The sequence below is a fragment of the Siniperca chuatsi genome, linkage group LG19 (assembly GCF_020085105.1).
Source record: "Siniperca chuatsi isolate FFG_IHB_CAS linkage group LG19, ASM2008510v1, whole genome shotgun sequence".
Taxonomy (NCBI): domain Eukaryota; kingdom Metazoa; phylum Chordata; class Actinopteri; order Centrarchiformes; family Sinipercidae; genus Siniperca; species Siniperca chuatsi.
In genome coordinates this window covers 258,468-273,951 of record NC_058060.1, presented here as the reverse complement: position 1 = coordinate 273,951, position 15,484 = coordinate 258,468, and the positions used below count along the sequence as shown (strand labels likewise).

At 44.4% G+C, this 15,484-nt stretch overlaps 1 protein-coding gene across 2 annotated transcripts in view; it reads left to right on the top strand.

The window, feature by feature from the left end:
* The first annotated feature begins 504 nt into the window (after window positions 1–504).
* Window positions 505–15,484, top strand: part of LOC122866718 (calcium/calmodulin-dependent 3',5'-cyclic nucleotide phosphodiesterase 1C-like) — a 77,451-nt gene continuing 62,471 nt past the window's right edge. For both annotated transcript variants that reach the window (XM_044176744.1, XM_044176742.1), the window contains exon 1: window positions 505–736. In XM_044176744.1, the coding sequence (XP_044032679.1) occupies window positions 652–736 (85 nt within the window). In that variant the 5' untranslated portion in view covers window positions 505–651. The remainder of the gene's footprint in view (window positions 737–15,484) is intronic.

The following is a 15,484-nucleotide window of genomic DNA, read 5'->3' as shown; positions in this document are numbered from 1 at the left end:
TAAAACAGGAAACATTAACAGACAAACATGAAACAAAGGAGAATCTGAACTAAGGAGCACAGCGTGTGTGTGTGTGTGTGTGTGGCCATGTGGGTATTAGGTTGAGGAAATATTTAGGTAAATTAGCAACCAGAAATTGAGTGTTGCGATACACACAGATGGAAGACCAATTTCATTACATGTTGACAGAGAGATAAAGGGAGGGAGGCAGGGAGGTAGAGGGGGGGAGGGGTGAACAAGGAGACTATGAAGGAGGAGGAGACTACTGGCTTTACCATAAAAGTGAGGATGGCCATTTAGCAGACCACAGGGGAGAAAGAGACACATAATCTGCTGCTGAGTCAGCTGTGAATGATGGAGGTAAGAGAGAAGAAGAAAGAATGAGAGAGTTGCTATTGTGAGTGCTCCTGCAGAATCATAGTGGCCTTGAGGGTTGAAGAGCAGAGAGGAGGCCAGCATTCCTCCTGAACATGACTGCTGAAAGCTTCGCAGAACCTCCAGCTTCCAGTGGGACTACAAGCACTACCAGGGTTACAACCACTCAGGGGAGAACAGCCTCTGGGTTCATTCCTCTCCTGGGAAACAGTGCTCTGCTTTCCACACTCATCCACTGACAGACAGAGAGCAGAGGAGAGCACATCGAGAGTCACGATGACAGAACAGACATCTAAAAAACAAGGATTTAAAAAGTGTCGGAGTGCCACTTTCAGCATTGATGGCTTCAGCTTTACCATAGGTAAGACACTCTTTGTTACAGTGTGGTATGATGAGTGTGTGCATGCATATGTGTGTCTCTGTGTGTGTGTGTGTGTGTGTGTGTGTGTGTGTGTGTGTGTGTGTGTGTGAGAGAGAGAGAGAGAGAGAGAGAGAGAGAGATGATTTACCTGGATTACCTTGTTCTACTATCTCCTATTGAACAAGGATTACAGCAACAGCTGTAACAGATTTTTCAAAAACGCCCCAGATGTCAGGAGAAAATACAAGTTTACCATAAATAATCATATCATTGAACACAGTATGAGTTCTACCTACCTTGGTATAACCATAACAGCAACAGGGAGTTTCAACATGGCAGTGAATGCACCAAAAGGAAAAGCTTGAAGAGCTCTAAATGCAATTAAGTGAAAATGTTCTAATTTTCTAATTCCAATTAAAATAAAATATTTGATAGTGTCATCCAGCCCATTGTGCTATATGGTAGTGAAGTATGGGGTCCACTCATTCATCATAGCTATACCCACGGGGACAAACATCCAACAGAATCTCTACATGCAGAATTCTGCAGATACATTTTACACGTACACAGAAAAACACCAACAAATGCATGTAGAGCAGAAATAGGCAGATACCCACTGATAATTAACATTAAAAAGAGAGTGCTAAAATGTTTAATCACCTTAAATCTAGCCTCCAAGACACCCTCCATCCCAAAGCCCTTCAAAACCAAGAGCTGAGTCCAGAAAAGAGTCGCCTATGTCAGCTGATGCTGAGACTAACTTCCTCCCCTCAGACACACTCTGAGCAGTCTCACAACAGAACTGTTTTCCAAACATCAATCAGAGGAAACCAAATTATAACGCAATGTAAAGAAACCTATCTGGAACATTGGAAATAAGAAACTAAAAGCCAAAGTAGATCAGAATGTTAATGGGCCCTAAAAAGAGATTATGAATTGGCAGAATATCTCTCTACTGTCAGAGACAGAAAGCAGAGACAGATCCTGACCAAGTACAGGCTCAGTGACCACAAACTGGACATCGAAACAGAAAGACACAAAAAATCATGGCAACCAAAAGAAGACAGAATATGTGGTCACTGTTCGACAGGTGAGGCTGAGACAGAGGTGCACTTACTCCCACAAAATACAAAATTCAATGAAATAATGTTTACTTTAAGTTTACTTTAAGGTCAACTCTGTAATCTCAGATTTCAAAGAGCTAAATGGCTGCTCAAAATTAAAAATACTCAGAGGAGAAGGATACAGGGAAGATCCTGCTGTCCAATGTATATCAACATGCCACGACCTGAGGGACAATGAATGACCTACACACACACATGCATATTCATAAAAAATGTTGCAGTGTTTAGTTTTCAGTTTTTGTATTTGCATTTTATCTGCAAGTCTACCATTTATTTGTTACGGACAGAGAGGCAAGAGACACCGATATGGAAACAGATGTATGTTTATTAGGATTACAGCCTGAGCAGACAGGTACACAGGTACGGAGAAGGGGAAACTCGCTGGAGTGGAATGGAGTGGATACCTTGGTGGTGTAGGATGGAGTGGGGAGCCCGCTGGAGTAGGATGGAGAGGGAACCACGCAGGAGGAGGATTGAGTGGGTAACACGCTGGGGTAGAAACACACTGGAGTGGAAGAACACAGGAGTGGAAGAACGCTGGAGTGGAATGTTGGGGTTATGAAGAATCTCAAGTGGAGTCCTTAGTTCATCGAGGTTGGACAACTGGTGAGTGTTGGGCTTTTATGTTGGCTGTGATTAGGTGCTGATGGGGAGCAGGAGTGTGATAGGGAGCAGGTGTGTGAGATTAACAGACGGTGGAGCCTGGTGTATCTGTGACATTACCCACCCCCCTCTACGACCAGTTCCCAATGGCCGAAAAACTCCACCCACATGGTGGTCATCCTCTTCCATGTGTGGAGTTGGGAGCCTCGGACGGACGATCCGGGGCCTGGACAGGTGTGGAGGTGGGACCTTCGGGCGAATGACCCGGGGGCTGGACCTGGGTGGAGCTGAGGATCTCGGGCGGATGACCCGGGGGCTGGCCTTGTGCGGGCTCACCGCATGAGGTCCATGATAAAGATCAAAACCATCTAGAAGCCTGGCGGAATGCCGGCTGCGAAAGGTCTCTGGAACCCCTCTGGAGACCGGAGGTGAAGGTGGGGACCCTTGGGCAACTGGAGGCGAAGGCGGAACCCCTCTGCAGGCCGGCGGTGAAGGCAGAACCCGTCTGGAGGTCAGAGAACCAGATCAGGAGCTGGTGGGACGGCAGGACAGGAAGCCAGCGATGGGAATATTGGTAGAGGAGCAGGCTGGACCAGTGATGTTCGGGAATCTGGAGCCTGCCCCGCCCGCAGAAAAGGAGGGAACCACTGCTGCTGCGAACCAGCCGATGGTTCAGCGGCGTGCTGCGACCCAGCAGACGGTTACTGTAGATCCCAGCAGACGGTATACTGGGGTCCATTAAAGTCCTTCAATTTCTGCGTTATGTAATGCACTCTATAGTTAAAATGAACACCCCTGTCCACATACTTTAGTGTACGTTTGGTCTGGATCTGTTTTTTCCTGGTTTGGGCCCCTTAGTTCTAATGAAGGGAAATCTTAATTCTCCATCATAAAGTGATATTTTAGACAAAAGTGTTCTTCCAGCATTGTGCCAACAGTTTGTGTTCAGACCTTTCCTGTTTCAATGTGACAATGCCCTCATGCACAAAGGCAGCTCCACAGAGAAATGCTTTTGGTTTGGTTTGGTTTGGTGTGGAAGAACTTGACTGATCTCCACAGAGCCCTGACCTCTACCTCATCCAACAGGATGGAACTGGAACTATGACCGTGAGCCAGGCCTTATCACCCAACATCAACTGGACCTCACTAATGCTCTTGTAGCTAATGGGAGGAAATCCCTGCAGCAGGTTCAACATGTGGTAGAACGCCTGAAACCAGATTAATGACCATTAATGAATATGTTAAACACTACAGTACTTTGTTAATATGTCCACATAGTTTTGACCATGTAGTTTATGTAGTGCAATATGTAGCACCAGCTAGAGAAACTGTATGAGAGGCTTAGACCTCTTCTGGACAGAGGATAGAGGAGGTTAAAGGTAGATTGAACTGCAGAGCAGGATTTGAGTTTTAAGGCTGGTATAAAGCCCAAAGGCCCTTATACTCCAGGATCTTTTCAGTTTAAAATTATTGTTACTGATACTTATTCATACCTCTATTACTGCAGTGTAATATCCTCCGTCTTATAATCTTAGTAAGCTACACTTAACTAGACAGTTCATGCACTTTTACCTTATACCGTATTATTATCATCAACCGGTAAACCCACTTTGTACTTCACACTTATTTTATACTTATACCCACTTGGTACTTAATTTATTTTCTGACCTCTATTATAGTGTATTATAGTTTCTGACCTAATTGTTTCCATGATGGCCCAGTAATCAGTAATCAGGCCTATTGATTACTGGGCCATCATGGAAACAATCAGGTCAGTTTCAGGTGAAACTAGCTAGAGTAATCAACAGATACTCAGGTAGACTCCTGCCTGAGGGCAGGGCTTATGTAACACAGAGTAGCTTAAATTTCTGAGTTCCCGGTCCATTTTTTCACAATTGAGAATGACTTCCGGATGGAAGCCTAAACATCTTGATTCTGAAAATAGAGTCCAGATGACTACGACTGAAACCTTTTCTACGATTTACACGCTATTCATTTTTGCTAGCTACCGTTCTTTAGCTTAGCAGCTAGCAATGGCTTCTCTCTCTCCCACTCACTCTCCTGCTCTCTCTTGCTCGGGGTGTCAAATGTTTAGCTTTTTCTCTGCCTCCTTTAGTGATAATAGAACATGTAATAAATGTATTTTATTTGTAGCATTGGAGAAGAGGCTTAGTGAATTGGAAACACGGTTCCGCACCATGGGAACTCAATCATTAGCTCCTGTAGTTAGCCAGGCCCCAGTACCCGGTGCGGACCGACCAGAGGTAGCTCCTGTTAGCTGTCTCCCAGCAGCTCCCAAGCAGCCGGGAAACCAGGGAGGCTGGGTGACTGTCCAAAGGAAGCCTAGCCCTAAGCAGCAGCACACGGTTCACCACCAACATGTTCACGTTTCTAATAAGTTTTCCCCACTCAGCGACACACCCGCTGAGAAACCAGCTCTAAATACTGGTGGCTCTATTTTAAGAAACGTTAAGTTAGCGACACCAGCGATCATAGTTAAATGTATTACTGGGGCCAGAGCGGGCAACGTTGAATCCTACTTAAAACTGCTGGCTAAGGATAAATGTAAATACAGTAAGATTGTTATTCACATCGGTGGTAACGACTCCTGATTATGCCAATCGGAGGTCACTAAAGTTAATGTTGAGTTGGTGTGTACATATGCAAAGACGATGTCGGACTCCATAGTTTTCTCTGGGCCCCTGCAAAACCTGACCAGTGATGACATGTTTAGCCGCATGTCTTCATTCCGCCGCTGGCTGTCGAGGAGTTATCCAGCAAACGATGTGGGCTTTGTAGATAATTGGCAGGCTTTTTGTGGAAGACCTGGTCTGATTAGGAGAGACGGCATTCATCCCACTTTGGATGGAGCAGCTCTCTTAGTGGACAAAAACCAGGAGACTAGGAGGCAGAGTTGCATCCTACACGCTTCTCTGCGCCTCGAGAGCAGTTACCCACCCAAAACTTCTTAGTGACTGCCCCCCATCCACTTAAATTAATAAAACCAAAAGTTAACAGAAAAAGAGTTATACATAAAAACCTAAACAAAAATGTTGAAATAGCACAACAAAATACATGAATTAAATGTGGACTCTTAAACATCAGATCTCTGTCATCTAAAGCTGTACTAGTAAACAACTTACTATCAGAGTATCATATTGCCTTATTTTGTCTTACTGAAACCTGTAATGAAGAATATGTCAATATATGCTAAATGTATCCTTTCCGCCCAGTCATATTAATACTCACATTCCTCGAAACACCAGCCGAGGAGGTGGAGTTGCAGCCATCTTCGACTCAAGCCTATTAAACAACCCTAAACCTAAACTAAATTATAACTCATTCAAAAGCCTTGCTCTTAGTCTTTCACACCCAACCTGGAAAACATGGCAGCCAAGAGTAGTGCAGTGTACCGCGCTCCTGGTCTTTATTCTGAATTTGTATCTGAATTCTCAGAGTTTTTATCAAGTTTAGTCCTTAAAACAGATAAAGTAATTATTGTAGGTGATTTCAATATTCATGTGGACGTTGAACAATATGCCTTATTACTGCATTTATCTCATGATTAGATTTGAATGGCTTTTGTCAGAGTGTTCAGAAACACACTCACTGTTTTAACCACACCCTCGACCTTGTTCTGGTATATTTCATTGAAATTGAACATTTAATAGTCTTTCCATAGAACCCTTCATTATCAGACCATTATTTAATAACTTTTGAACTCCTATTTCTAGACTTTCTAAATAATAATAGTTTATTTGAGGATTTTCAGTCAGGATTTAGAGTGCATCATAGCACAGAGACAGCACTGGTAAAAATTACAAATGACCTCTTAATTGCATTAGACAATGGACTTGTCTCTGTACTTGTCTTGTTAGATCTTAGTGCTGCATTCGACACCATTGACCATCACATCCTATTACAGAGACTGGAACATTCAACTGACATTAAAAGGAACCCCACTAAGCTGGTTTAAATCCTATCTATCAGATCGATCATCTACATGTAAATGGTGAGACCTCAGTGCACGCCAAAGTTAGTCACGGAGCTCCACATGGTTCTGTGCTAGGACCGATTCTATTCACCTTATACAGTGGTGTGGTGTGTGCATGTTTGTCACACTGAAATGTTTCTGATCATCAAACAAATTTAAATATTAGTCAAAGATAACACAAATAAACACAGGATGCAGTTTTTAAATGAAGGTTGTTATTATTAAGGGGGAAAAAAATCCAAACCTACATGGCCCTGTGTGAAATAGTGATTGCCCCCTAAACCTAATAACTGGTTGGGCCACCCTTAGCAGCAACAACTGCAATCAAGCGTTTGAGATAACTTGCAATGAGACTTTTACAGCACTGTGGAGGAATTTTGGCCCACTCATCTTTGCAGAATTGTTGTAATTCAGCCACATTGGAGGGTTTTCGAGCATGAACTGAAAAAAATAAGAAATCAGGAAGGGGGCAAACACTTTTTCACACCACTGTATATGCTTCCTCTAGGCAATATTATTAGGAAACACTCCATAAAATGTATTGTTATGCGGATGATACCCAATTATATTGATCGATCAAGCCAGATGAAACTAACCAGTTAGCTAAACTTCAAGCATACCTTAAGGACATAAAAACCTGGATGGCCTGCAATTTTCTGATGTTAAACTCAGACAAAACTGAAGTTATTGTACTTGGCCCCAAATACCTCCGAGAAAAATTATCTAAAGATATAGTTACTCTAGATGGCATTACCCTGGCCTCCAGCACTACCATAAGGAACCTCGGAGTTATCTTTGATCAGGATTTATCCTTTAACTCTCACATGAAACAAACTTCAAGGACTGCCTTCTTTCACCTACGCAACATTGCAAAATTCAGGCACATCCTGTCTCAAAATTATGCCAAAAAACTAGTGCATTCATTTGTTACTTCTAAGTTGGACTAATGCAATTCCTTATTATCAGGCTGCCCGAATAAGTCCCTTAAGACTCTTCAGTTGATCCAGAATGCAGCACGTGTACTGACAAGAACTAGGAAAAAGATCCTATTTCTCCAATAATAGCTTCTCTGCAATGGCTTCCTGTAAAATCCAGAATAGAATTTATAATCCTTCTCCTCACCTACAAAGCTGTTAACGGTCAGGCACCATCATATCTCATAATGGTGATATGCGATATCATATCATATAAAGAGCTCATAATACCTTATTACCCGACTAGAACACTTTGCTCCCAGAATTCAGGGTTACTTGTGGTAGTCTCCAAAAGTAGATTGGGATCCAGAGCCTACAGTTATCAAGCTCCTTTCCTGTGGAATTAGATCCCAATTTGGGTTTGGGAGGCAGACACCATCTCCACATTTAACAGTAGGCTTAAGACTTTCGTCTCTAGTCTATAGTTAGGGCTGGCTTAGGTGAGCCCTGATCCATCCCTTAGATATGCTGCTATAGTCCTAGATTGCTGGGAGACTTCCCAAGATGCACCTCTTTCCTCTCTCCTCCTCTTCCTCTCCATCTGTATGCATTTTTATCCTATTACCGCATGTTACTCAACATCTTCTTTCTCCCGTAGTTCTATGCTTTCTCGTTTCCTTCTGTCGCTTTCAGCAGGTATTTCTTCCTCTAGAACTGCAGAGACTGGATCTGTGGTTGTGGGCCACTTGATGCCCCGTTTTCCTGCTCCACAACTGCTACTGCAGTTGTTGTCATTGGCTCTGTTACTAATACTTATTATTATTATTATTATTATTATTATTATTATTATTATCATTATCATCATTATTCCTATAGCTATCATTCCTATTATTATTAATTTATTAATATTAATGTTATTACAACAATTACATTTTTACTATTTAAAAAATTCTAAGTGGTGTTTGCTTCATACCATATTATTATCATCAACCGGTAAACCCAATGATTCTGAATCCCTCTCCCCCACCCCCAAAACTGCTCTCTCTTTTATAACGTCTCTCCCTCCTTAATCTCTCTCTCTCTCTCAAAACCTAACACACAGTGGTGGATGGCCGCCCACCATTCAGTCTGGTTCTATCCAAGGTTTCTGCCTCTTAAAGGAAGTTTTTTCTTGCCACTGTCACCAAATGCTTGATCATGGTGGGATTTGTTGGGTCTCTGTAAATAATATTATAAAGAGTACGGTCTAGACCTGCTCTATAGGAAAAGTGCAATGAGATAAATTCTGTTATGAATTGGCGTTATATAAATAAAATTGAATTGAAATTGAAATGAGTACTGTTGACCAGGTGGAAATCCTTGTCGGTATTTTACCCTGGCCCTGGACAGGAAGATAAGGAGAGTATAATGTTATCACTCTTTAGTTGGGGAGGTCCATCCAAAGGTGAGTCAGGCTGTGGGCACTGGGAGGAGCTCTTCTCTGAGCAAATTCCCTGTGTAAGTATCCCATGTCCAAGTGTACCCCTGATTTGTGGAGGTACAGGATTATGACTAAAACAGACACAGGGCCAACTTTGATCACCAGTTGACCATCTTTATTTATTGCAGAAGGCTTCAGGGAAAATTAACAATGGTATAACTGTGGTGTAGAGGGCCCACCCATTTCAACTGGATTAAAGGAATTGCTGCGTAAAAAACATACATGTCATAATAAAAACACACTTAATTAAGAATTGTGTATTTGCAAACACTAGTGTGAAAGAGAGATTAGAGATTAAGAAAGATTATTCATCAGAATCAGAAATACTTTATTGATCCCTGAGGGGAAACTCTTGCTACAGCAGCTCACTATCACGTCAGTGCACACAGGAATAGAAGTACTAAGCAAAAAAATATAATACAATACACTATAATATAGGTCAGAAAATAAATTAAGTACCAAGCGGGTATAAGTATAAAATAAAATAAGTACAAAGTGCGTTTACCAGTTGATGATAATAATACGGTATAAGGTAATAGTGCATGAACTGTCTAGTTAAGTGTAGCTTATTAAGAATATAATGAGACGGAGGATATTTCACAGCAGTAATAGATGTATGAATAAATATCAATATCAATAAATAACTGAAGAGTATATTGCACAATTATGTCAAGTATTGCAGAGATGTAATGATCAATGTCCAGTTAATGACTTAGGGTCATACAGACTAACACTTAGAGGGAGAAGTCAAAGAGTTTGATGGCCACAGGCAGGAATGCCTTCCTGTGGCGCTCTGTGGTGCTTTTTGAAGGGATGAGTCCGCTGAAGGTACTCCTTTGTTTGACCAGCACATCATGGAGTGGGTGGGAGACACTGTCCAAGATGGCATGTAGTTTGGCCAGCATCCTCCTCTCTGACACCACCGCCAGAGAGTCCAGCTCCACCCCCACAATGTCACTGGCCTTACGGATCAGTTTGTTGAGTCTGTTAGCGTCCGCTCCCCTCAACCTGCTGCCCCAGCATGCGACAGCATACAGGATAGCACTGGCCACCACAGACTCATAAAACATCTTCAGCATTGTCCGGCAGATGTTGAAGGACCTCAGCCTCCTCAGAAAATAGAGGCAGCTCTGGCCCTTCTCGTAAAGAGCTTGAGTGTTCTTAGCCCAGTCCAGTTTATCGTCCATGTGTACTCCCAGGTACTTGTAATCCTTTACAATGTCCACATTGATCCCCTGAATGGAAACCGGGGTCACTGGTGCCTTGGCCCTTCGTAGATCAACAACCAGCTCCTTAGAGTTTGTCGCATTGAGCTGCAGATGGTTCTGCTCACACCATGAGACAAAGTTCCCCACTGCAGCCCTGTTCTCAGACTCATCACCACCGCTGATAAATCCCACCATAGCAGCGTCACCAGTGTTGCTGACCAACAGTTTTTCGGACATTGATGTACAAATGAGGGTCATCACATTAGTCCACAAACCTGTCCACCTCAGCTTAGTAGTGGCTAAAGTCAGGTTAGTAAAAGATATTATCTGCACATTTTTCTACAAGTTGATTAGATTGGGAGCCTACACATTCAACTGTAATAATTAACAACAAGTAGGGCTGTACCCAACTCAGTACTTTGTCAGTCGAATGAGATTTGGCTGTTCAATACGAATATTCGACAATTTGTTCCTTTTTTTCATATAGACTATCTGACAATCAGAAAATCCATTGGCATTAATTTCAGTGATGATTCTGACCACATTAACATAGTCAAATGCAAAAGAGTCATGGGAATGTATTTTTGAGCATTTAAAAATCAATAAAAGACATCTGCATATGATTCAAGATTTGAATTGCCGACATATAATGTCGGGCTACCGTATGGATTTGTCGGAATAATGAGACAGGCAAAACACATTTATGTCTGTTTAAATGAAGCTCTTTTAGCCTATTTTTTTAATTTATTCCTATTTTTTTTTTTAAATTTCACTTAAAAACATTAAAAACAACGTGTAAACGAATAAAGAAATGAAACAGTTTAAAATAAATTCACAGCATTGCCCGCTATAAAATAACTAACATCTCTTCTTCAATAGGATAGGCCTACTTTATTTCTTTTTAAATATAAAAACTAACAAATATATCTAAACTAGACTAAGTTATCAAATTATATTATTTCAGATTGGAATTATCTTTAGATGAAAATAAAAACAGTAGGTCTGACATTTTTAAATACATTCATGACATTGTCCACTTTGAAATAATAAATTCTCATCTTCAACACGATAGGCTTATTAAGCTACGATTTCTCTTTAAACATAAAGTGAATAAATCTTAAGTGTAAACGAATAAATAAACAAATTAAACACTTGCAATTTAAGATTTGAAATCTTTAAGATGAAAAATGTTTGCCATGAGTCTCTTTTTTTCTCCACAACAAATAGATAATAGGTCTAAAATGAATGATTAGCCTATATTAATCACAAGGCAGATGAGTAGTCTTACTTTCCCATGTTATGCAGTGTTCTTATTCAGCCTTGACATGTTGTGGGAGAGGAAAACTAGTTTGTCCACATTACTTGGGAGAAGTGAACTTTGGGTCTTGTTAACGATGAGGCCGGTCTTTGAGAAGATTTGCTCCAAGGGTATAGACGTGGAGGGGATGCAGAGTACATGTTTGGCTGCTGTGGACAGCTTTGGATTGCAGTCCTCGTTTCTTCTCGACCATTTTACTGGCTATCTCTGTTCCGCAAGACGTTCAAGAATGTAGAACATGGCGTTCCAGCGAGTTGGCATATCTTGGGTCAGTTTGTGTTCAGTCACTTTCTGTAAGAGTTGCTTTTCTTTAAATGTTGCTATGGCTTAAACTTTTTTTTTGAGTGACCGACCAGACGCCTCGCAGCTGCTATGGTGCGACAGACTGGGTCCTCTTTTAGGGCTGCATTAATGCATAATTGCAATGTGTGCCCCCCGCAACAAACCCCTCGCACAGTTTCCCATAACACAGAATCATGTGTGCTACAACAGCCACTCGCTTTTCTCCTGGAATGTCATATGCATCCATGACTTTGCTCAGTCTTTGAGCAATGTTTTCTGTGGTGTGACTCTCTCCCATCTCTTTTGTTTCTAAAACAAACAACTTTATCTCATCTTTAATAAAATGGGTAGTCACTGTCATGTCAGCTTCCTTTTGCTGTGACATCGAAATGTCGTTAATGAAACTTACTGCTGCACTGTGCTTAATTTGCTCCATAACCAACTCTCTCATTGTGTCATATTTTGCCATCACCATGTCTTTTAGGGACAGTGTACCCTGGCTTTACTGTAGATTCCATTAGCTTCTTAAATCCTGCACCCTCAATAATATTTACAGGCCTCATATTGAGGTGTGTTAGTGGTTAGTACTCTGGTGAGGGAGTGCATTGTGATTGGGTGACCGTGGAGCCTGGCGTGTCCGTGATAGTACCCCCCCTCCACGGCCTGCTCCTCAGGGCCGAGGACCCTGACGTCGTGGTGGTCGTCCTCTTCCACAGGGAGCAGGTCGATTCAAATGGGCAGCGTGGAAGGTGTCGAGTAGAGAGGGGTCAAGGATGTCATGTCTGTGACCGACCAGACATGACTGGACTGGTTCCAAGAGTCCTGGTGGCCATGGTAGGAATCGGCCGATCTCCTGTATCTTCCTCTCCGTCTGCCCATTTGACCGCGGATGGTATCTGGACGATAGGCTGACGGTCACACCTAGGAGGGAGAAGAAGGCCCTGGTCCTTGGTCTGACATGATGTCCTCTGGAATGCCATAATAGTGGAAGATGTGGTTGAACATGAGTTCAGCAGTTTCCATGGCAGTGGGTAGTTCCCTTAGAGGAATCAAGCAACAGGACTTAGAGAATCGGTCAACGACCACCAGGATGCGTGTTTTATTGTCAGAGGCAGCTGGATTGGTGATGAAATCCACTCCCAGGTGTGACCAGGGTCTGTTGGGAACGGGCAGAGGACATAGCTTGCCAGCTGGAAGGTGGCTGGGCTCTTGGAAATGGCGCATTCCTGACATCCCATGCCATGTTGGGCCACCAGAAGCGTTCCCTTAGCAGCGAGAGGGTTTCATTGGCCCCTGGGTGGCCAGTGCCTAGAGATGTGTGGGATGAATGGATGAGTGGAGTGCGCTGTGTTCTGTTGACATATTGTAGACCAGGGGGGCAGTCCGGTGGAGCGTCGGTGGACATGCTCGGGGAGAATTGCAACGGGTTCCTCACTGACCTACTCCGAAGAGTGCAGCTGGGAAAAGGCATCTGCCTTCATGTTCTTGGGACCGGGGCGATAAGAGATGTTGAAGTGGAATCTTGTGAAGAACAGTGCCCAGTGAGCCTGATGGGGGTGTAGTGGTTTGGCATCCCTGTGGTGTTCACCCTCCAACCAATGCCTCCACTCCTCCAGTTTGATGGCGAGGAGTTCTCGGTTTCCGATGTCGTAATTCTTCTCTGCCGGGCTGAGTTTCTGGGAGAAGAAGGCACACGGATGGAGTTTGGCTGGGGTACCATGCTGTTGGGATAACACCGCCCCTACTCCTGTGGTCGGCCTCCAACACAAAGGGCTTCTCAGGTCAGGGTGAACCAGGAGTGGGGCGCTGGTGAATGCCTCCTTCAGGGTGTTGAAGGCGTCTTCAGCAGCGGGTGACCAGGACAGAGACTTGGGTCAGTTGCAGAGTAAGTCGGTCAGTGGGTGTACGATGGAGCTGTAGTTTTGTATGAATCGTCTATAGAAATTGGAGAATCTGAGGAATTTTTGGAGCTCCTTAATGGTGGATGGAGTGGGCCAGTTGCGTATGGCTTCTACCTTCCCCTCGACCATCTGGATGCCACTGCTACACATATTGTAACCCAGGAACTGCACTGAGGGTTGGTGGAAGGAGCACTTCTCCGCCTTGAGGAACAGCTGGAACTCCCTCAGGTGTTTCAGGACCTCCACAATGTGGTGGCGATGTTCGGCCAGGCTCCGGGAGTAGATCAGCATGTCATCAATGTAGACAAGACGAACTTGTGGAGAAACTCCCGGAGAACCTTGTGGATGAAATCCTGGAACATGGAGGGGGCATTGGCCAGGCCATACGGCATGATGAGGTATTCATAATGTCCCGTTGGAGTCACGAAGGCAGTCTTCCACTCGTCCCCCTCACGTATCCAAATGAGGTTATATGTGCTGCGGAGGTCCAACTTGGTGTAGACAGTGGCACCGCAGAGCTGTTCCAACGCTGCTGGGACAAGGGGAAGAGGATAGCGTAACTTAACGGTATTCCTGTTGAGACCCCAGTAGTCCACACACGGCTGCAAGCCTCCGTCCTTCTTGGCCACGAAGAAAAAGCTGGATGCTGCTGGGGAAGTGGAAGGCCGGATATAACCCTGAGCTAGTGCCTCCTCAATGTACTCCTCCATGGCTCTTTGCTCTGGAATGGACAGAGGGTAGATCTTTCCGTGGGGCACTGGCTCACCCGGTAGCAGGTCTATGGCGCAATCCCATGGTCGGTGTGGAGGCAGTTTAGCTGCTCTCTTAGGGCAGAACACATTGCAGAAGGAGGCGTAGCAGGGTGCAATATCCACAGACGGTTTCTCTCACAGACTCTCTATGGATGTTGTGCAGACACGAAGTGCCTTGAGGTGAGGAGTAGATGGTTGGGGGTAGGCGAGGGAAACAGTCTGAGAAACAGGAGTTACCCCACTTCACCAGTGGTCAAGGAAATGATTGGGTTATGTTATTCCAACCATGGGCTCCCGAAGATCAGCGGTGGAACCCTCCAGAACCAGGAGATGTTGCTGTTTTTCATGCAATAAGCCTACCTGGACGTTAACAGGACCAGCACATACCTGACTCGGGTGTGGCTGAGTGGTCTGCCTGTCACGGCTTGGATCTGGTAGACGGATGGTGGTGGTGGTTTTGAGGTTGAGCTGGCAGCAGAGGGCAGCAGAGGGCACCAGAGATGAAGTTACCGGCTGACCTGGAGTCGATGAGGGCATGTTTTGGGATGGCTACAGCGGGAGTAATAAGTGTTTCCACAGTGGAGATGGGCTTCAGATTCTTAAATGAGGGAAGGATGCCAATCACCATAGGAGGTCGCCAAAGAGGGCGGATGGGACAGGAAGTTCTGGCATGCCCAGCAGCTCCACAGTACAGACACAAGCCCTGAGACAGCCGCCTCTGCTGCTCAGCGGAGGTCAGTCTGTTATTCTCCAGCTGCATGGGTTCGTGGTCTTGTTCTGGAGGGCAGTGGATCTCTAGCTGGCGGAGGGATGGCGTGGATGTCGACTGGTCCTGGTGTTCTTCTAAACATGCCTGCATACGGGTGGCGACTCTGATAGCCAGTTGGATGAACCGTTCATGGACGATGGTATCCTCATATGTGGCTAGAAGGGCGCTGGTTTGGCCATGGGACTGGCGTACACCGGAGGTGGTGGAGTGACGGCAGCAGATACAGAAGTCATGGCTGGCGTGGATGCTGGCGGTGTGGTGGAGAGCCCACGGTGAAGGAGATCCACCAGCTCCTGGAAGGGGTCTGTGGTACTCATGCTGGCCATCCTGCGGTGAGGTCCGGTCTTCTGTTATGGACAGAAGGGCAGGAGACACCGAAGTGGAGACAGATGTGGTTTTTATT